Below are 21,436 nucleotides of genomic sequence, written 5' to 3'. Positions count from 1 at the left end.
AATAACATGGCCATTTTCTGACACAATTCCATTTTTATGTATTTAACCTGTAAACTCAAGAATAACCCATTTTTATCCTTTCAAAACGGCTTATCTAACCAACCGTCTTATGTTGAGGAAACCTATTTCACAAGCTCTATTGAACACAATCAATCAAGACTCGACAGTTTATCACAGAATTTAATGACGACCCAACACAGTGGTCAACCGTGGTTATTTCTATTGACTGTACACAAATGCATGTCATTGAACAACTGTACTGTAGCACAAGTGTAACATCCTTGTTTTTTCGATTGTTAAACTCAACCACATCCCTTATATTTACACCATGTTCTATAGATATTTCTCTATATATTTTTTGTACAATGTACAATGTTTAAATCAGGTGAAATAATAATAGCAAACAAATTCCGTTAGACTCTGATCCAGCCAAAGCATGCAGGTTTTTGTCGAATAGGCATGTCAAAAGGTGTGCATTAGTGGAAAGTTAAAGCATGTTGAACAGCCTTGAAGCAGACAAATCTGAAGCCAAGAAACAGAGCAAGTCTCTTTTTTTATGTGAGGAGGTGTACAGCTTTTACAAACGCTTCATGGCATTGGCCTCTGCTTATTTGGCTACATGGAGAAGCATCCATGCTAAGCACAAGTAACAGGTCAGAGGAGAAAACTAACCTTGCATGGACATATTTGTGCCAAGTATTGCTTTTACAAATCCAGTTTTGCGAACACAAATGGTGGGGTTTACTAAAGACATTGCAAATAAGCAGGTCTGATCTTTTAAAATTACAAGAAGATGATTTATCCGTGTCAGTTTTTCTGTTAGCTTATCAAAACAGTGGCATTTTGCAAATGCAAGGACATAGATACAGTTACATTATGACTTATCTCTGTTACACAAAATAGCAGACAGGGATTTCACAATAAATGTACTTTGTAAGAAAATAAAGTAACTATGCTAAGTTTCTTTAAAATAAATGTATCTTCACAGTTTTAAATTATTTGCATCATGATATTGTTATTCCATAGTCAGCTACATATCAATAAACTATGTATTTCAATGGGTAAATTTAGCCATAATCCAACTTTTCATGTTATATGAGGACGTTCATAACCAACTTATTCCACTGCAGTACATGAAATAGAAATCAACACATCTCTAATCAAAACAGGACTCTTGGACAGCAATGTGTAAGATGCGTACCAATATTATCCAATATTCATATCTCAAGTGTGCCAATAAATGGAGTATTTGGTTGAAATTCTAATGTCATAATCTTTGGATGAAATGCCTTATATACTTCAAAATCTGTTACTTTGGGTTCAGCCTGGCCAACAAAATCTTCTGCTGGTAACACCATACGTCCAGTACAGTTTCGAACTTACCAACATCCTGAAGGGTTACAGACAAACACAGGAAAATCCGGAACATGCACACTTAAAACAGCTTGTTTTGAGCTGGCTTCACATTTTTCACATTGGACAAAAGCAGTGCAGCAGGTGAAGACCAGGAATATATGTACATCGGGTCACGAAGGTGGCGACCAGTGCAATGAGATCTCTCATAACGCACGATTTCGACAGACTCACAGGCAACGAAGACCTCAAAGGACAGTAGAGTCCTGCACAAAGGGTGCAAATCTGCATCCACAAAAAGGAAAAATTAGCTTTTTTGTATTTTACAGAAGTTCCAGACAGGATCCATGCAGATTATTTGACACAGATCGTTGGTTACGCGACCTCAAGGCATGGATGAACTGCTCAGTTTGAAGTGTACTAAGCACAGTGGAAGATTAGAGGGTTTTTAAAACAAATAGCTCAGAACTAATGCACTGGTGGACACAATGAACTTTCGGTGAGACGTACAAACTAAAAGCAACATGTTTAGTCTACCATTGGTTGGATAATTTGTGTTGGATCAGTCTACAAATGACTGAAGGTAGCAAATATCTATTCCTTAAAACCGCATAGCGTTAAACACAAGTGCTAGGATTTCAACAGCTGGCATATTATTGTTCAGTGACACAAATACCAAAAGTTGTAGTTGGATGTGAGTATTAAGTATACAAAACACCTCCTTTGTAAAACTCTATACCTATTGGATGTTATTGTCCAACTCGAACACAAATGGCTGGGGAAACTTGATGGCAGCATCACCTAACTTAACATGCATCGTTTGCTTAGCGTTAAGTGTCGCTTGGAGGGAATGTTACACAAATTACAATATTACGTCAATTGGAGAGTTATATATACTTGTGTGTGTTACTAAAACTGTCCTCGGCAGGTAGCATGACAGTCGTTTCCCAAGTCAGGCCACCTAAAAATGAACCCGATCCATCTGCATGCATTGCCGAGGCAGTAATGACATCAGGAGCCACGGTTTCCCTGGGCACTAACATTAGTTGGGCATCATAATGTTGTCAAAACAATATTTCCACAACGTAAACGTAGCCCTTGGAATGGTATGAGTTCAGCAGGCTGACGTTTCTGCAACGCTGTGGAGATGTTAGCCTGTGGAGTGAAATGCGATCTACAGTACATCCCATCGGAGAGGTGCTGGTCATTACGGCGGTGATGTTTGAAATGTCTCCAACCTGTTGGCACACAATAACGGAGCTCTCGATGAAATCCAGCATGGAACGGTTGGTGTGAGTTTGGCGAAAGCGTCAGACAATGGAGCCCTTGGAAGTGGAGAGATGGATGGAGCGGATCCGCAGGGCCAGGGTTCTCTCGAGGTCGTGGAGGACGTCGTAGGACGGGCCTGGACCGGGGCTCTCCGCGGAAACCTCATACAGTAGCTGCTTAAAGATCTCCAGCTCGATCAGGAGCACCATGTTCTTCAGGAAGTAGCCCTCGATGAAGGCTGCCAACTCCAGAGCCCCCAGGAACTGAGGATGTGTGAAACATAATGTGAGACTTAGAATTCCTAACAGAGATTTCTGCACTATTCTTAAATTGTGTTAATAGTTAGATTTGTTTTTCTTGATTAAACTGTATTAAAACCTGAATTATGAAGCCCTGCAAAAGTAGCCTATACAGTATCCAGAGGTACACAATAAAAAAAAAAACATGCAGTACTATAACGTAATGTACCTCATACAGAAACATTTAATTTGCATCTGAGGGAAATATTGGCACACACACTTATACATTTTCCTTTTTTGTCTTAAGTTTTTGGAGTATATTTCTAAAGCCTAAAGACAAGCAGAGCAAATTAAGATGGTGACATTTGCACAGATTGTCAAGTAATTAATAAAGCAGGTCGCATTCTCGTTGCCGTGCTGTATTAGTCTAGTTAATGTTATTAACCTCATGAATATGCAAATACAAATGTTAATCCAGGGTTTTACAAATATACAGTGTGCAATGTCCAAACCTGACTACACAGATAAAATGACTAATCCAGGGAAGTGCATAAACAAGACAAAACATGGGGCAAGATAACCTAGGATTATGTTTGGCAATTGGCTAAACTGCAAAAATAATAAATGAATGAATAAATATACAATTTACATAAGTAATTTTCCCTATTCAGTCTGTGCTATTTTTTGCTTTTGTGTTTTTTTAGCATATTGTAATAATAAGTATACATATAAATATATGTATAATATTTATAATGTTTTTAATACAATTCAAATTACATAATTTAATATTATATTACTATTATTGTATTTATTATTAGTTGTAATAAAAAGAATAAATAAATATATACTGCACAAAATAATAATAATAATAATGGATTAAATACAAGCTTTTTTTGTTTTTATTAAAAACAATAAGATAATAGATACATATTTGTATATTATTCATATAATTCAAATGATATAATATTATTAATAAAAAGAAAGAATACATAAATGTATAGCGCACAAAATAAATAATTATGAATATTATTGAATCATTACTGTAAATGATTAAATACAAGGTTTTATAGCTTTTATTAAAAATAATAAGCTAATAGATAAATATAGATATAAATAATAACAATATTAATATACAAATAATAATAATAGTTAGTATTTAATAAAAGAAAGGAAGAAAGAAAGAAAATGTATTGCACAAAATAAATAAATAAATAATTTGTAAGTGTGAAAATTCTAATAGATAATAGTCTTAAATTAATGGTTCAGAGTACCTTGGCATGTTTGTAAATGTCCACACAGGTGTCAGTTGTGATGTTCTTGGAGCAGATGATTTCACAGTGTCTTTGGAGAGCTTCAAGTTGGAAGAACTTGGCTGCAGACAGGAGCTTTGAAGAAGAGGGACCGACAATGAGCCAAACTCATCAAGCTTTCAGGTTTATCACAAGCAAGAGCAATCACTTAATTAAATTTAAAATACATAAGCATTTATCACAATTTCTGCTGCAGTTCTATGTGCTAGAGAGCTTCCATCTGGTAAAGATGGAGACATATGAGCGATGATATATTCGTATATTTTTCTAAAGTGCTTTCCATGAGAAATCTTCCCCATGTTATCAGACCGTAACTCATTCATTCATCACATTCAACATCCTCTCAAGTCATCAGTCATTAAGTCATCATTAGTGTGTGGGAGAAACGGTTTAGGGTAGGAGGAATTTTGATCATAAAGGAGGAAAGAGAAGGGAATATTTAATACCTCCATCACTTCAGTGTTCCTGATGTGCAGTGACTCAGTGCCGCCACAGTAGAGGTACTGCATTACCAGCTGAAACACAACAAAACCTTCTCAAACTTCTGAGAAACATTTTAATACAGACGAGCTAAGCACTAGTCACAAATGCACAGGCACATTTTGTCATTAAGCTGAATTGTGCTGACAGAGGTAGGAATTAGGCTAGGCTAGTTTGACTGTAATACCAACATGAGTTTGAGTGGGATTTATGAGTCAGTAGATTCCAACCTGAAAAATGTTGTACTTGACATGACTGATCTCGATGCACGTGTTCTCAGCCGCTGGTCTGTTAGAAAGCAGAGACTTAAACCTGGAGGTCAGAAAGACGTAAAGACAAACATGAACGTCCTTTAAAAGCTGTATTATTACTAAATCAAGTATTCATAGAGCTCAGTAAAGATATAATATGTAGTTATTCTGTAATCCATGCAGTGGTGCAGGAATGTGTTCTAGAGCAGTTCATTCTGACATTACCCTGCCTCTTGTAGACCTTACAGATTTGAAAAGGTCTGATGTCTGCTCAGATATTTTTAAATGAAATTTTATTATTTAAATGTTATTTTGAGATGGAGTAAAGCCTATTTACAAGATAGAACAACTGATGATGATAGATAGATAGATAGATAGATAGATAGATAGATAGATAGATAGATAGATAGATAGATAGATAGATAGATAGATAGATAGATAGATAGATAGATAGATAGATAGATAGATAGATAGATAGATAGATAGATAGATAGATAGATGGGCCAACTAATTTGAAATCTGTGCTAAAAGTGAATCCCATGTTCTGGCGCCCCTGCTGTGTAATAAACTCCACAATATGAAGACATACCTTGGTGAGGCAGTGAAGAGCAGCACTTTATGGGCATAAAAGGGCTTTCCGTCCACCAGAAACGTCACGTCAGACATCTCTTTATTATTGAGAAAGTGTGGATCTGTAGGAAGCAAGAAATCAAATGATGAAGTCCCCATGTCGGAGATGCAATATTACACAACAGTGATTACACAAGCTTCTTCATTATTCAGTACCACCATGTCTTGCAGTTTGACAGACTGTCATCAACACATTACAAGAAAGAGCATGAAATATGTCTGTTTTATAATTGTAATAGCTTAATCAAAATATAGATGGCACTAGTGTTCCTCCAAAACTTAAATTTGAACTAAATTAAATATTCTTTAATTGCATTTTCGTGTCTCCTGAGAGAAACTGCTTGAAAAGTGTCCTTGTGTGCTCTAAAACTGTAGTTTGAATGGATTTAACAAGTGCACTTCATCAATTCATTCTGATAAATGTGAATCCTCGTGCAGCACAAGCTGATTTGGCCTTTTATGTTGAACTGAATTGAATAGATAGCTCTGGTCGTCTCTATTTTTCATTATCGGAGCAAGAATAGACCAAATTACTGGCCATATTGGGTCTAAAAAGTAAGTTATGCTATTTAAGTTCTTGCTTATACAACTGTTGTGCACAAGCAGTTTTGCTGATGTACTGAATTGCGGCTCTTGCTTGTTTGATATTAATCAATTATTGATATTATAAGCAGAGGCAGGGCAGAGCTGGAGTCACTTCTGAAGATGAACTTAAAAAGGGGCTGCAACTGACATACTCACCCAAACGAGACGTTTGCTTCTTTTTGATCTCGGTGAGTTTGGGGATTGGGAAAGGCCCATAGCATTGGGTAAAGATGACTGACAGCTGCTGGCTGATCACTTCGTTCTGTAGAACACACAAACACACACGCTGTAGTTATACCTTGAATTCTGTTTTCTAAAAGTAAAACGCATCCAGGCCTACGGTAATACTAACACGGCACATATAATGAGCTCTGTAATTAGAGGATTTATCATGTTAATTATTGAGAAAGCTGGAACTGGTGTGGCTGACGTTGATTGCCTGTTCGCTCGGCGTCAGGGACTGACACGCAGTGATAACAATAATGCAGAGACTTATGAGGGACATTAAATTCTGAAGTGCCGTGAAATAATTTAAATGCTAATATGACAATGAATCTATGCCGTAATATCAGTCAGACTAAAACACGAGCTCCTAAGCCAAAAGCCTCAATCAGAAAATCAGTAAATAAGATACAATTTGAATGTTTTAAATTACATTTGTGTACAATTTACATAAAAAAATTAATTAAAATAGTTATTTTAACTTTAAATATGTGAAAACATTAGCTGGGATAGAAGAAAGTATTATAACAAATTTATTTTATGTAAATTATGAACAAATGCAATGCAATTTAATACATAGATTTTGCCTAGTGTGTAATTCTGTGGCACTATGAAACATGTTTGAGTGGGACTATCTGTTTTTTAAAATAAAATAAAATAAAATTTGTTGAAAAACTTAAACTACAATTAGAAAAGTTGCCTTTGCTACATTAAGCACCAAAATTACTAAAACTAGATCTGAAATAAAATAAAGGTAAACAGAAATATTTAAAAGATAATAAAATATTACACAGGAATATAACTAAAATGAAAACTGAAAATATAAAAATAAAAGCTAATTCTAAACATTATCAAATACTATAACAGTATATATAATACTAAAATAAAACTAATGTCAGAAACGGGGAGTGTAGTGGCTTCACATTTAAACAGAAACAAACAGGAATTGCAGAGGTGACTAAAACTCTATAAATGTCTCCTGATATGATCAGGAAGTAAAATAAAAGACTGAAACTGGCTGAAACTGTAATAAAGCCCAGAGAATGGACCTTGCTGGCTCGAAGGATCTGAAACATGAGTGGCAGTCCGTGCGTGATGAGTTCCTCCGTGTACTCGTCTTCTTTAATACAGCTGAAGTCCTTCAGCAGGCCTTGGATCAGCGGCCGCCGCTGCTGCACAAAGCACGTTCGCAGGGACTCCAGCCACGTGTGCAGGGTCCAGGGCACACCTGTATATGGAATCAATGAATCAGTTAATGTATGTGACACTGCAGAATCGATCTTTCCATCAACCTGCACAAAATATAAAGCCTGTCCCATCTATCAACATCAATCTGAGAGCATGTGCTGCATTTTGCAACTACATTAAAAGTCTAAGGTCGGTATGATTCTTTTCATGTTTTTGAAAGAACACAGTATAAAAGAAATCAGTAACAGTCATTTTGTGGAAATACAACTGCAGTTTAAAACAACTGTTTTCTATTTTAAAATGTAATTTATTCCTGTGACAACAAAAATGAAGTCTCCAGTGTCACATGATCCTTCAGAAATCATTCTAATATGCTGATTTACTGCTTATTTCTTATTGATATCAATCTTGAAAGCAGTTATGCTGCTTAATATTTTCATGAAAATGCAAAAATATTAAAAACATTTATTTTTTAAAAATCCCTTTTTTTCTACAATTCTTTATTAAATAAAAAGTAAAAAAATCAGCATTTTAAAAAAAAATAGAAACTGTGTGTAACACTATAAATGCCTTTACTGTGACTTGTATCTAATTTAATGCATCTTTGCAGAATAAAAGCATTAATTTCTTTCAGAAGAAAAAAGTCTTACTAACCCCAAACTTTTGAATGGTAGTGTAAATAGTGTTAGTAGATAAATATGGTGCATAGTGATTTCTTCACAGAAAACAAAGCTAAATAAACTATAGATACTCATGTCTTGCTAGCTACTAAGGGCCTCAAACATCTTTCAAAGAGTGTCTTTCAAAGATTTGATGCCACTAACCTGGTAAACTTTGGCAAGTGATTAGTTCAGCCTCAAAAATGTGTCATCATTGGTATTAATCACAATGGACTGATAAAGAATGGGCTTTGTGAGCTTATGCATGAAGTTGCATAAGCCCATAATATTGGAAATTTAAACTAGTGCTTGTCATTTGTATGTGCAATATGCATCAGATGGCATCTGAGGCTGAGACTAATCGCTGCACGACAGAAGTGAGCCAGGCGGTTGATGTCTGTGGTAATCGTGCAGTGTTTTTACTAACCCAGGCTGCGGATGTCTATGGTAATGTCCACATGGCCGTGCTCGGCACTGTGGTACATGGCCTCGCGGAGGGCCCTTAGTTTGGCCTTGCCTGTCCGGAGGGTGGCTTCGTTCTGTGGCGGTCTCCTCTCTATGGTCTCGGAGCCCTCGGCTAGGATCTCCTCCAGAGACAGCACGTCCCCCTTGTCCTTGTCCACCTGGGACAGAAGCTTCCGGAACACATTCCTGCAGGAGCAAGTGCATGTAACAAACTCAATCAGGTATTCACACTCATTAAAAGAATAGTTCACTCACAAATTATATAATGGTTTTCTCAAACCTGCTGTTACATTTAGCATGGAAAACAAAATGAGAATTTTTATATTTTGGGATTTTCTTTTGTTTTTAGCACTACTGGACTACTTTTAAGATCCTTACTGTTTATTTTTATTTTTGTTGGGGTTTTTTTGGAGCTTAACAAAACTGGAAACTTATACTATAAAATATTATAATATAATATTATACTATAAAATATTATGAAAAAGAGCTGCATAAAGAACCTATAACCCCCCCCCCCCCCCCCCCCCCCTTTTTTATTTTTATTTTTATTATTCTTTTTTTCAAATAATACTTTTATTCAGCACGGATGCATTAAATTGACATAAGTGATAGTACAACCACTCAAAATGTTACAAAAGATTTACATTTCAAATGCTGTTCTTTTGAACTTTCTATTCATCAAAAAATCCTGAAACAGTTATTTCGTTTTTGACAAAACATTTAAGCATATTAATATTTGTAATATTAAAATGTTTCAACATAATAACAAATGTTTCTTCAGCAAAAAAATTATTTCTGAAGGATTATGCCAATAAAAACTAATGACTAAAAATTCAGCTTCAGAATTACCACACAAATAAAATATCTTAAAAACATCTTAAAATATATTAAAATAGAAAATAGTTACTTTAAATTGCAATAATAATTCACAATATTATTATTATTACCGTATTTTTTATCAAATAAATGCAGCCTCAGTGAGCATAAGAGAATTTTGAATGGTAGTGTAAGTCCAGAATGATAGTGAGTAAATAATTAAAATTTTTGTGTGAATAAGAAGAGTTTGACTATGAAGGCTGTTGTTTTTAAAAAGCATGCCATGAGGTTTACTTGCTTGCATAATTTTTATAATCAGCAGATTGATGAGAACAAAGGGTTCTATGAAACATCTATGAAATACCTTGAGCGCTTCTTTGTTTATGACTTCCATTTATCAATGCATTCCAACGTGTTTTTCATCTCCGCTTCACCGCATTTTCTCAGGATTGTATGTCTTTGTAAACTCATATACCTTCATAAAAGTAGCAGCGCTCTGCAACTGATCTAATATGCATAAACAACCAATCACTGCGGCATGCACCACTGCAAACATCTCTAGGACTTGAAAGCCAAAGACATCCAGTTCTGGCTCAGACCTCGCTACGCGTCCCATTCTGACGCCCTTTATAACGGATTGCCTTAATTCTGCAGAGGTGGGTGAGTTGGCCGTCGAACACGCTGGATTCTCATTCAGACGTATGCAGTGTGAATTTCAATGAGCTTCCATTATGCAGCTCTGGCCATAGGTGAGAGTGAATGAATGAGCACGCAGTCATCCATACAGTTCACCAGCAATGGAGAGTGATGGGGTTGGAGTTATGGTAGTAAATTACATATGATTTTGCGGCCAAATACACCAGCTCAGCTTTTATGCGTGCCAATAATAACACATCAGGGGTTCACATCTGATAGATTGAGTTTCCACAGTCAGAATGATGCATAAGGACAGGGAAATAATGATATGTGGTGACAAACGTGTCAATGAGCTAATGAAAGCTCGGTTCCCTGTTGTGCTGGTGGTGAATGTGTTGTCAGTTTATACACTGCATATGCTGTGGAGTCATTGGGTGTGCGTTACCTGTGTCCATGTGATGCTGCCAGGCTGTATGAGTTCATTTCACCCAGCGGACCAGAGGAAATGCCGTTACGGTAGGTGGTGCCAATCAAAGGGTCTGCACCTCTTTCCAAAAGCAGACTGACCAGCTCAAAGTTGCCTGTTAAAATGCAAGACAATATATATATTACGTTGGTTTTAAGATAGTTTTATTCAAAGCAATGTAGTTAGACACCTACTGTGCTATTAAGATCAGCAGAGACACACTGCTGTTTACACCTAGTGGCATATGCAAGTAATACAATGAAAAGAATAGAAAACGTAAAAGCAATGTAAAAAAAATTGGTGTGAAAAAATGTGTTAGTCAATCATAATCATTAATCAATAAATAAATAAAGTGGGAAAGAATGATCATTTATATAGTCAATTACATTTTGATAGTGTAAAAATGTTAAATAAGTAAATAAAACTGTGGGAAAAAAAGTGTTATTTTAGCAAATCATGTCAATAAATAAAAAAATAGTGTTATTGTTTATTGTAAAAAATGTAAAGTGTGAAAATCTCAGCAAGTCCTGCCAATAAATAAAAAATAAACAAAACAAAATAAAAGAAAGAAAGAAAGAGTGAAAAAATCTGTTATTTTAGTCAAACATGTTTTAAAAAAAATGTTTGACATGTTTTAGTGTGAAAAAGTGTGAAATTCCGTTACTTTAGCAAACCATAGTCATATCAATAATAAAAAATAATAATAATAAAACAAAATTAAGAAAACTAAATATATAGATTTTCACGGTGTGAAAAATCTGTTATTTTAGTCAATCATAATCATGTCAGGAAATTAATAAAAATAATAAAAAATTAATGAGTGAATTGTGAAAAATTCTGTTATAGTCAATCATGTAATCATAGTGTAAAAAAAAAAATGTTGTGAAAAAATTATTTTAGTCAATAATAACCACGCCATTCAACTAATAAAAATTAAATAAATTGTGAAAGTGTGAAAAATTCTCTGTTACTGTATTTTAGTCAGTCATGTAACCCTTCGTTTTGCCAGTTTTCCAACACATTGGGTTAGAAAAGATTTGTATAATTTATTTCTTTTCTTTTGTTTAGTGTAATAAGGGAATGGATAAAGTAGGTTTTGTTTGTTCTTTTGGCTTGATTGGCTTCTTAAGCTACAATTCTCTCAATCGAAATCAGATACAGCATTAATTTAAAAGCAAGATTCCTTCATCAATTTTCTATCATGGTTTGACCTTAAACCAGCCATAAAAATGAATGTACACATTTTACTAGCAAAAGAATCCAGAGAATCCAGAGAATCAAACCCACGATGTTGATGTTGCGAGTGCTTGTTCTTCCAGTTAAGCCACAGGAAAAAGTATTTATCAGTCAGACCGTCTAGCAACCTGTCCCCAGATTGATTTACTATTTTAAATTGGCAGGCTGTCCTGTGCACATGCACATCGAGTAATGAGGGGTAAGTGTTTCTACATTAGAAGGAAAACCCGAACGCTAACAGTGGGGGTAATTGACCCAGCATACAGCAAATGGGGCGTAATCAATGAGGCCTGATGAGTTTTGGATCCGATGAGGCTCAAACAATCCCATCTGCAGCCATTTCTGTTGGGTCACAGGGGAACACAGGCATACGGTTAAACCTGTTTCTAGACATTTCGGCTCAATCCGTTTGGCTTGTGCTCCTTCATTCTCCTCCTCTGCAGGAGATGATACAAATTTTGTGTACCCCATCCGTTTTTATCACCAAGGTGTCCATTACTTGCTGACTGAAACCTGAATTACCCAAGTCTTCAAGAGTTTGTTCGCTAAGTGGGGCAGACAGGTAATTTTCGGCATTATGCTGGAATACACTCAGCAAATGTAAATGAATATCACTCAGGTCAATTCATATTCATAGGACTGCCACAGCCGGGATTATGAAATCTCATTTGGCACTGGTTTCCATACATCATTCCACCATGTGGACTTGTCACATTCACACTGTGGATGTTAAAAAAAAAAAAGCTGCTGTCGCTAAGGCTCATTAGCAAGTTTGCAATGGGCTCTTGAGAGCGATGCAGCCCCATCAGTTTCTGAATAATACTATTATGGTTCTGGAACCAACTCTGGGGCACAAAAGTATAATGTCTTCAGTTTGTCAGCTCACAGTCTACAAGGACCATTTTACCGAAATTAGAGGCACAAAAGGAACAGAATGTAACCATTTAAAGACTGGAAGTATCACACAAAATCACAATGGGCTGTACTCTCAAAAGTGCCTTATCTACCCCCTAAATAGTGTACATTTTGACCTTAAAGTACTTGGAAAATGTTTTGGACCGTGTTGTCTTTCTTTTTTTTATAGGCTAAAACAGTTGTATTTACTATTTAAGGTACTAATATTAGATGCATAAAATATGCATAAAATAAATTAAATGGGAAAATTGTATTTTAGTCTACCATAATCATGTCAATAAATAAAATAAAAAATAATGAATGAAGTGTGAAAAATTCAGTTACAGTTAATCATGTGTTAGTGTAAACTTGAGGGGAACTGACTTTAAACAGTACATCCAATAAAATACCTTGGACTTAAAAATACCTTGGTCTTATTATTTAGCTCTATGTTTGCAGACACCACTTGGTTTAGCATTTTGCTATTTAATCAAGTAAATTCGCAAATGTTCTTCGTGGTTTCAGTGTCTGAACACATTTTGGGGTCACTGTGTGGTGTCAATGAGATTTTGTGGTACCTGCCGCAGACGCCAACTGTAGAGGCGTCTCTGTGTAGTTTTCTGCACCATCTTGAATCGCTCCCTCCACATTTGCTTGGGCATCCAGCAGAAGCTGCTCAATAATGTGAAAAGTACAATCGTTATAAAACACATTTCAGAGGATTTAACTTTAATATCACCAAGACATCGGTAAATATAAATGCTGTAATTGAATTAAATTAGCCTGCTCTTTTCATCACCTAGGCCACCTCCAACTAGCAAACATTTTTATGGTAATCTGGTCATAATTTCTTTCAATCTTGATGCTTTAAGTGCCCGGTTTTGGTCTGTTTGTCTGGTTCAAAAAAGAAAATGGGAAATTATATCCTACAAAAAGAAGGATTTTGTTTTTTATCTCCTACTGTGGTGGATGTGTGCTTCTGAGAAATTAAGCATCCCAAGAAATATCACCTTGCCTTTCCATTTTGTTGGAGAAGCTAAATTAGTGGGCCTTAGTAGGTCATTGGATTCAACACTTCTAAGATTTATAGTCAAAGTAAGACTTTATTCCACTTTTGGTGTAAGAATTGAGTGCACAGTCAATAAACTGTCCTCATTCTTCCTATTCCAGATACCAAACTATGCCCATCCAAGTTCATCTGAACCAGGGCAGCACCATCCAGCCCAAAACTAACATCAAACTGTTTCTTTGTGCCATTATTATTATGATGGTGGCATCATAATAATAACTGAGGAAAGTGCAAAGGTGGAAGGCATCAAATCATTGACAGCGTCACTACCTGCACGACAGGGACGTGTCCGTGTAACACGGCGAATATGAGTGGAGTCCCCTGCCTGGTGTCAGGATAAACTGAGGGGTGCTTGTGTAGTGAGCTGGGCACCTGGGAATCATATAGGTGAAGTTCAGGGAGAGAAAAATTCAGCCATCATATACCAGCACACTGAGCTCCAATTGCGGAATTGCAGGAGTACGAGCAAGAAAAAAAGGGGAGGGAATGAGTGAATGAGTGAGCGGAAAGTTGGAAAGTTCTTCCGCCGTCTGGCTGTTTTGTTATATCAAGCGAAGAGAAGAAGAAAGTGCCAGTGCTCCAAACCCCTTCTTTCCATCCAGCCCACGTTAATCTAGAGTTTACTGGCGTTCACTCTCCTTTGGACATCCTACACGCCCTCCTCGCTTTACTCAAAATCCTGACCACAGTATAGGATCTAATTCACGGTTTTCATAGCAATAATGCGAAGACTGCAGGAAGAATAATTGGCAGCGAGTTCAAATGCTAGAGGTGTAAGTGAGAAGTGACTCATGTACAAAGCACCAAAAAAGAAGGCTTGTCTGGCTTTAACGCTTACAGCTGTACTGCTTGCAAAACTCAGCTCTCCTGTAATCAGTGGTAAATTATGCAGGCATCTGTTCATGTCTAGGCAAACATGATCTTTTGGAACCCATTGATTCAGGTTAAACAATTGTTTACACAACAAAACATTAGGCAAATAACTGCACATCTGCCCACTTGCTGATACTCTTCTTGAGCTTAAAGCAATTTGTAAAACAAGGTAATATCAATGCATATGTATTTGGTGCTTTGCCCAAGTCAACAACTCCATATAAAAATGTCCTCTAAAGGGGTAAACGAGAGAGACGACAAAAGGTAAAAGAGCACAAGATCACATCATGACATATACAGGAGTGAATTTCACAAAAAAACGGTTAAGAACATAAGGTTGCACACATTTTCATATACATTTTGTAAATAATATATCAATTATGTTTTTATTAAATTTTGCAAGACTGTTTTAAAGTCATTTTTAAAATGTGTATTTTTCTCCGAAATTGTCATTAGTGTAATGTGAAATATTAATATGGAATTATTAACCCTTGTAAAAAAGTTATATATTTAAAATACATTTATTTCATACTAAGTATAGTTCAAATCGTTCGAGACTTGCTTATATAAAAATTGTAAGTCAACTTTATTTGGAGTACAATTTTTCTTCTTAATATTAAGCCTAAAATGTGTTTTCATATCACTATTGATGAGGACTGTATGATATTGGTCTTTAAATGCAAGATATTTAAAGTGTACCTAAAGTTTTCTTGCAATAGTTCCTTTAGCACAATCAAATATACTTCAGTTTATCTTTAGTTGGAATTCAGCATTACTTTCACACAAAGAGCATTAAGTACAAAATTAATTGTTCCAATTTAGCAGACTTTAAGTATACCAGTTTAGTATACAAAAAGTACAATTGCAGGGTATTTTTATTAAGTACATAAATATGTAAATGTATTTGTAGCATACTTAGCACAAAATAAATGTATTTCAAATACATTTTAGTATTTTTTATTTTTCACTAGGGAAAGTGCATAGTATTTATTCATTGTGGTGGTATTTTTTTATGCTGCCTTTAATATATGCTGATTTTAATCATTTTCTTAATTACCGTAATAGAAAACTAAACTAAACTAAATTACAGCAATTAAAATCATCATTAAGAATAGTGAGAATTCTCATCCAGGCATGTTATAGCAATCAGAAAACATCCTTAATTGTCAAGAAAATATGTCACAATGAGGTAATGAGATAAAACAGGCTTCATTATCTTTACGCAATATATAATTTTGTATGGTAAAATAAGACACATTCTTGATTGTTTTTGGAGATTCACCCCTGAGGCAAATACATGAAACATGTTACTTTAAATATAAATGAATGATTTTCACACTAGCATGAGTAAATGTTGTTTTAGCCAGCTGAATCAGTTTTAATCCACTTTTATTATCATGTTTCATGTTTTCAGCCACAGTGCTTCACAATCAGTGTATCTACTTTAGGCAATCATTGCATTTTCCCACATTTTATATAAATTGTATAAAAATATATATATACATTTTATATAAAATGCCATATTTAAAATATGGCATTTGTACAAATACATTAATTGCATTGGAAATCAATAGTATAACTCATTTGCTTGTAATTTCATTAAATATTCATGAGATCCATGAGAACCTAAGTAGACACACCTGCATACACATGATACGACCACTATTTAATTCTACACAAGCTCATGCAAACAGCATTGGGAAGATGACAGAGAGATTAGTTAGTTATTTTTATAGAGACAGGTTAGTTAGATTCAAAGAGACAGAGCAACAACATGCAACAAGGCAAAAATGTCCACCGATAAATACTGACCTCACTGTTGATGTCTGCTCCAGCGTCCAGCAGCATTTGCACCATGGCCTCGTCCCCACGGACGCACGCGTACATGAGAGGGGTCATGCCCTTAAAAGCAACCAAAAACACTTATCACCTACAGTACATATGCCATAGTATGAGCCCTGTTACTGCAGCACTAGTTAAGGGCTATTGAGCAAAAAGTCTGAAAATAACACTTTCTTTAAACACTTAAAAGTGTCTATTTAAATGAACTGAGTGGAACACTAATCTTTATGGATGAAGCTCAATTAATGCACTTTAAACAGAAAACAATTCATTCTCTAGCTGCTTTAGTGAAACACTATAAGCATCAGTGCATGAAAGCACAAAGTCAGCAATTAGCTTAGAGCGTTTAACACCTTTGGACAACATAAACCATTAATACCTTTTCAGAGTATGAAAATTATATTTATATACTGTTTAAAAAAGTAATAAGGCTCGTGATCCTCTACGTTATGGTGATTTTACCACAGGGACAGGGGTTTCACAGTCTGCTTCATGTTGTGCTTAAAAACTCACTATAAACACTTTATTCTATGACTAACTCAAGAGCGTGCAGTTATGCAAACAGATTTCAACACGAAGAAGGAGATTCATTTGTCAGTTGAGGCGTATTTTCCCTCAAGGCTCTTCTTGAAATAACGAGTACCATATTTTCCAGCGTGATTTCGGAGCAACTCTTCCAGAGTAAGATGGAGTTACTCTCAATGATTCCCAGCTGGACTCCCAACAATTGTCTTTGTCATCACATTCCCTGCGTTTGTCTGGTTTTGACTGTGTCGCTTCAATTTTACATGTTAGTTTAATCCACTTTGTCAGCGTCGGCATGTCGCCGTCATTCTTTGCATAAACTGGCTGCTGTATTCAAGACAGACTGTGACAATAACATGAACCCAGTGCCGGATACGGATGACACTATTTGATTCATAATTCCGAGTGTCACGACTGCTATCACGTTAGATGCTTCCTACACAGATCGCCTCAGATTTGAAGCGGTTTTCCTTATTTAAAGGTCATGCAGCTCTTTATTTATTTTCTTAGCCTCTAAATGTCTATGTGGGTCATCTTTCTTCACAGATATAATATTATAAGAAACCCACTAGGCCATTTTTCTTCTTCAAATGATACGCTGCAGAAATGTCATTGATGCTCAAGTATTTAATGGTTTGAGGCGGATACCATACAGCCGAAGGAGCAAACAATGGAAGGCAGATGTGAGAAAAGTCACAGTTTACATTGGCATTTACATCAGGGAGTAATTACAGTGCAAGTGCTGATTAATACAAATGGATGTGTGATTATTTCATGACAATTATTTTGTGGAGCTGCTCATAATTACACTGTTATTATTTTGTTGATGTTGTAATTAATTCTATTAAATTTAAAATGACTAACGTGGCTACCATATCATAAAGTGTAAGTGTATGAACAAAAGGTGCTGTACAAACAGAACCGAAAAGAAACTGTGGGATCTTTCGTCAAAATGCCAGCTTGAAGGACGACAATTTTTAGCAGTCAGAGATATAGTATTCTTAATCTAAAAAAAATACATTGACTAAGTAGATCTAGTAAAGTCAGGCCTGAATGTCATACAAATGTGTGTGTGAATATATCAGTGCCCACCTGTTCACTCATACTGTTAATGCCATCTGGCCCGAGCAGGTTGACTGCTTGCTTGACCAGGTCAGTTCGTCCGCAGTTGAGCATCCGGAACCCCAGGTCCTGCAGGAATTTCGCTTCTGTGGATGCAGCGTCCAGTTTCCGTGTGGCACAGAAGCAGTCGTCTGCTCTGTTGAATAAAAGGACAGCCCAGACCCCAGTCACACATCTCCAAACAACGAAATTGTTTGGTAATTTAATATTTTTTATATATATGTTATAACAACATTTACATGTATATATGTATGTATATATATATATATATATATATATATATATATATATATATATATATAAAGAGTTCAGATGCAAAAGCCTCTAAGTGCCATCTAAAATTTTCTTCTGAAATTAGCATTTTTATCAGGCTCCTGTATTTATGTTCAGTTATTTCACTATAATTGCAAAGAAAAAGGACCTACACATTGCCATTAGAGTAAAATTACTAAACATAAACATAAGAGCCTGATAAAAATGCTAATTGTTACACTGGCAGAGAGAGCTCAACACGCTGCAAATAGAAAAAACACCTGCAAATTAAGAAAACAACTTCCTCAATTTTACAACGCACATGCTGCAAATGCTCACAACACAACCAAACAAAGAAACACACTGCAAATAGAAAAAAACACCTGCAAATTAAGAAAATAACTTTCGTCAATTTACACACGCTACAAATGCTCACAACACAACCAAACAAAGAAACGCACTACAAATAGAAAAAAACACCTGCAAATTAAGAAAATAACTTTTGTCAATTTGACAACACATACGCTGCAAATGCGCACAACACAACCAAACAAAGAAACACACTGCAAATAAAATTTATTTAGTTCTATTGCGAGCATTTGCAGCGTGTTTCTTTATTTGTTTGTGTTGTGCGCATTTGCACCACCTGCTGTCAAACTGATGAAGATGTTTTCTTGATTTGCTGGTGCTTTTTCTATTTGCATGCGTTTTCTGAAGTTGCAGTGCGTTGAGCTCTCTCGGCCACCGTACATTTCAGATGAAACCTTCAGACGGCACTTAGAGGCTTTTGAACATATGTGTGTGTGGGTGTATGTACAGCTATATATAATTTATAATGTCATTTAAATAAATTTGTAATTGACAGTACATTACATTCACATAGAACATTACATCATATAAATATAAAAATTCTTTATATTATTTGTTACATATGAATTAAATACACATGAAAATATTATAAATGTATATTGATAATTACTTGAAATCTTTGTTATATATTTATATATAATATTGTATATATAAAAAAGTAAAAATACAATATATATTATTTATATTAAACACTTATGTACATTATATATGTATAAACCAAATGTATAAAAATATTATAAATAAACATTACAAATAATTTATTAATAATAATATATTATTTTTATTATTTCCTTAACAAAAACTATCATCAGGCTAAAAAATAAAAATAGAAAATAAAATATTAAATAGAAAATAAAATAATTAGTATAGCCAGCTTTCACTTTGAAAGATTGTTGCCATGGAAAAAGAAACCCTGACATGTTGTTTGTTTGCCAAGACATCCTGCATCTGCGAAGGTAACAGCATGCTCCAGAAAATAACAATGACCATGTAAAAAGCTATTTATATAGCACTTCAGAGCCTGTCAATAGGAAACTAATGCCACACAGGAATTTAAAGACACTTAATTCATAAGGGATGCAGTATGAGTACATGTTGTGTGTGTGTGTGTTCTGTCCTTCAGAGAATGACTAACTGTTAATTAAGGCATTTTACGAACATAGTGTGCATGCCACCTGTGTGTTTGTGCATAAATGGAAGTGACTTTGCAGCCCAAACATACTTCAGCTGCCGCGGCTCACAGTCCACCCCAGGTAACAGCAGTCGGGCTGCCTGTCGTACATCATCGCTGTCCACAGAGAAGCTTCGGCGGTGCTCTGTGTGCGCCACGGCCACCCGGATCCACTCCATCAGTGGAGGCAACACCAGAAACGGCCTGCAGAGACAGTAGAGAGAAATATTTTTTAGTTTTCATAATTTATTTTTGCCCACAAACTCAATTCTAGCATTTAAGCACTAAGCCTTCAAATCAAAGGTTTTTAAGATCATAAGAAACAAATTCAGTCCAATATATTCAAACCTTTGTCTGTTAGCATCTCTGTTTCTTCTAATCACCTTTGCGATTTCCAATTTGAATGGACACATCTGTTTGCGTGCAGCTTTAGGATACTTTAGAGAAGTAATCATAAGCTCTCTGGTGGGATTACAGTTCCTACTAATTACCAGCGCTAAGCTGCATCTAATTAGAGTGGCGGAATATAAAAGACCTGTTGCCATCCTGACAAGTTTTCAGTCAAAAAAAGAAAGTTGGAGATTCAAGCTGCTCATTACCAAGAAAACGTTCTCATTACAGATAAACAGATGAATCTGAATGCAAAAATATAATTAAACAGCTGCAAAAGTGTGCGCCAAGCACAAGTTTTACATACATTTCAAAACTATTCTTTAGAGGGCAAAGGTCGAGGAATATGAGGAAGTTGACTCAACTGCAGTGAGTTACGATGAATATGACCATGAAAGTCTTTGTATGTTGAATATTTTGCTTCAAGCATTTCCGATCAGCATATCCAGCATTATTGCACTGCAGTTTAAGTTTTTTAGTCTTGCAAGGTTGTTGTGGATCAACATGCTAATAATGCCAACAGCTAAATATGACAATATGTGAAGCATACACAGTTGTGTGAAATGGGCTCGGTTTATGGCTTTCAAGTTTAAAAAAAACAACAACTATGACTTCACAGCTTTTGTCCGCCTACACTTGTTTTTGTGTCAAACTTATTGCACACATCCCTCTGTGTGAAAAAGCTTGCAGTGTGTGTGACAAAGCATGTAATCACAATTTCCAAATGAGAGAAAAATTTTTTTTGAGTTGTCAGTGCACACACTTGGACATACTGTAAATAAAATGGAGCAGGCATTTGACCCTAGAAATATGCCTTTCCAAAGCCTGTTCAAGGGAATAAAGCCGTCAAGCTTAATTTTGAACCCTCTATCTTCATCTAATTGTGCTTCCTGTGACCTGCGTCTAACAGCTTTGCACAATCCACACTCTTCCTCTCCAGACACCTACCCACCGCAAGAAAGTGTGCCAGGAATCCCAGCTCCGCCAAAACCAACCGCAAACCCTTCTCTGTTTCTTTTCTGTGCTTCTCCGCTCCCCTCCCTTCGAAGAAATGTTTGGTGGAAAAGGACGTGGTTCTCATTCCTGTCTGGAGTTTGAAAGTGAAGCCACATCTGGCTGGAGAA

The 21,436-nt window shown here is 35.7% G+C and overlaps 1 protein-coding gene across 1 annotated transcript in view; it reads right to left on the bottom strand.

Moving 5' to 3' along the window:
* Nucleotides 1-162: 162 nt before the first annotated feature.
* The window catches only part of LOC306858406 (ankyrin repeat and BTB/POZ domain-containing protein 3-A), a 134,641-nt gene continuing 113,367 nt past the window's right edge, over nt 163-21,436 (bottom strand). The window contains exons 4-17 of the mRNA XM_079398936.1: nt 19,974-20,126; nt 18,101-18,266; nt 16,454-16,543; nt 14,039-14,140; nt 13,278-13,371; nt 10,549-10,684; nt 8,614-8,837; nt 7,389-7,567; nt 6,274-6,379; nt 5,492-5,594; nt 4,882-4,963; nt 4,618-4,686; nt 4,133-4,246; nt 163-2,885 (exon numbers count right to left, since the gene is read on the bottom strand). Coding sequence (XP_079255062.1) covers nt 2,664-2,885; nt 4,133-4,246; nt 4,618-4,686; nt 4,882-4,963; nt 5,492-5,594; nt 6,274-6,379; nt 7,389-7,567; nt 8,614-8,837; nt 10,549-10,684; nt 13,278-13,371; nt 14,039-14,140; nt 16,454-16,543; nt 18,101-18,266; nt 19,974-20,126 — 1,840 coding nt within the window. The 3' untranslated portion in view covers nt 163-2,663. The remainder of the gene's footprint in view (nt 2,886-4,132; nt 4,247-4,617; nt 4,687-4,881; nt 4,964-5,491; nt 5,595-6,273; nt 6,380-7,388; nt 7,568-8,613; nt 8,838-10,548; nt 10,685-13,277; nt 13,372-14,038; nt 14,141-16,453; nt 16,544-18,100; nt 18,267-19,973; nt 20,127-21,436) is intronic.

This window comes from Barbus barbus (assembly GCF_936440315.1).
Source record: "Barbus barbus genome assembly, chromosome: 39".
NCBI lineage: Eukaryota > Metazoa > Chordata > Actinopteri > Cypriniformes > Cyprinidae > Barbus > Barbus barbus.
The sequence above is the reverse complement of the archived record's forward strand: the minus strand, read 5'-3'. Positions and strand labels throughout refer to the sequence as shown.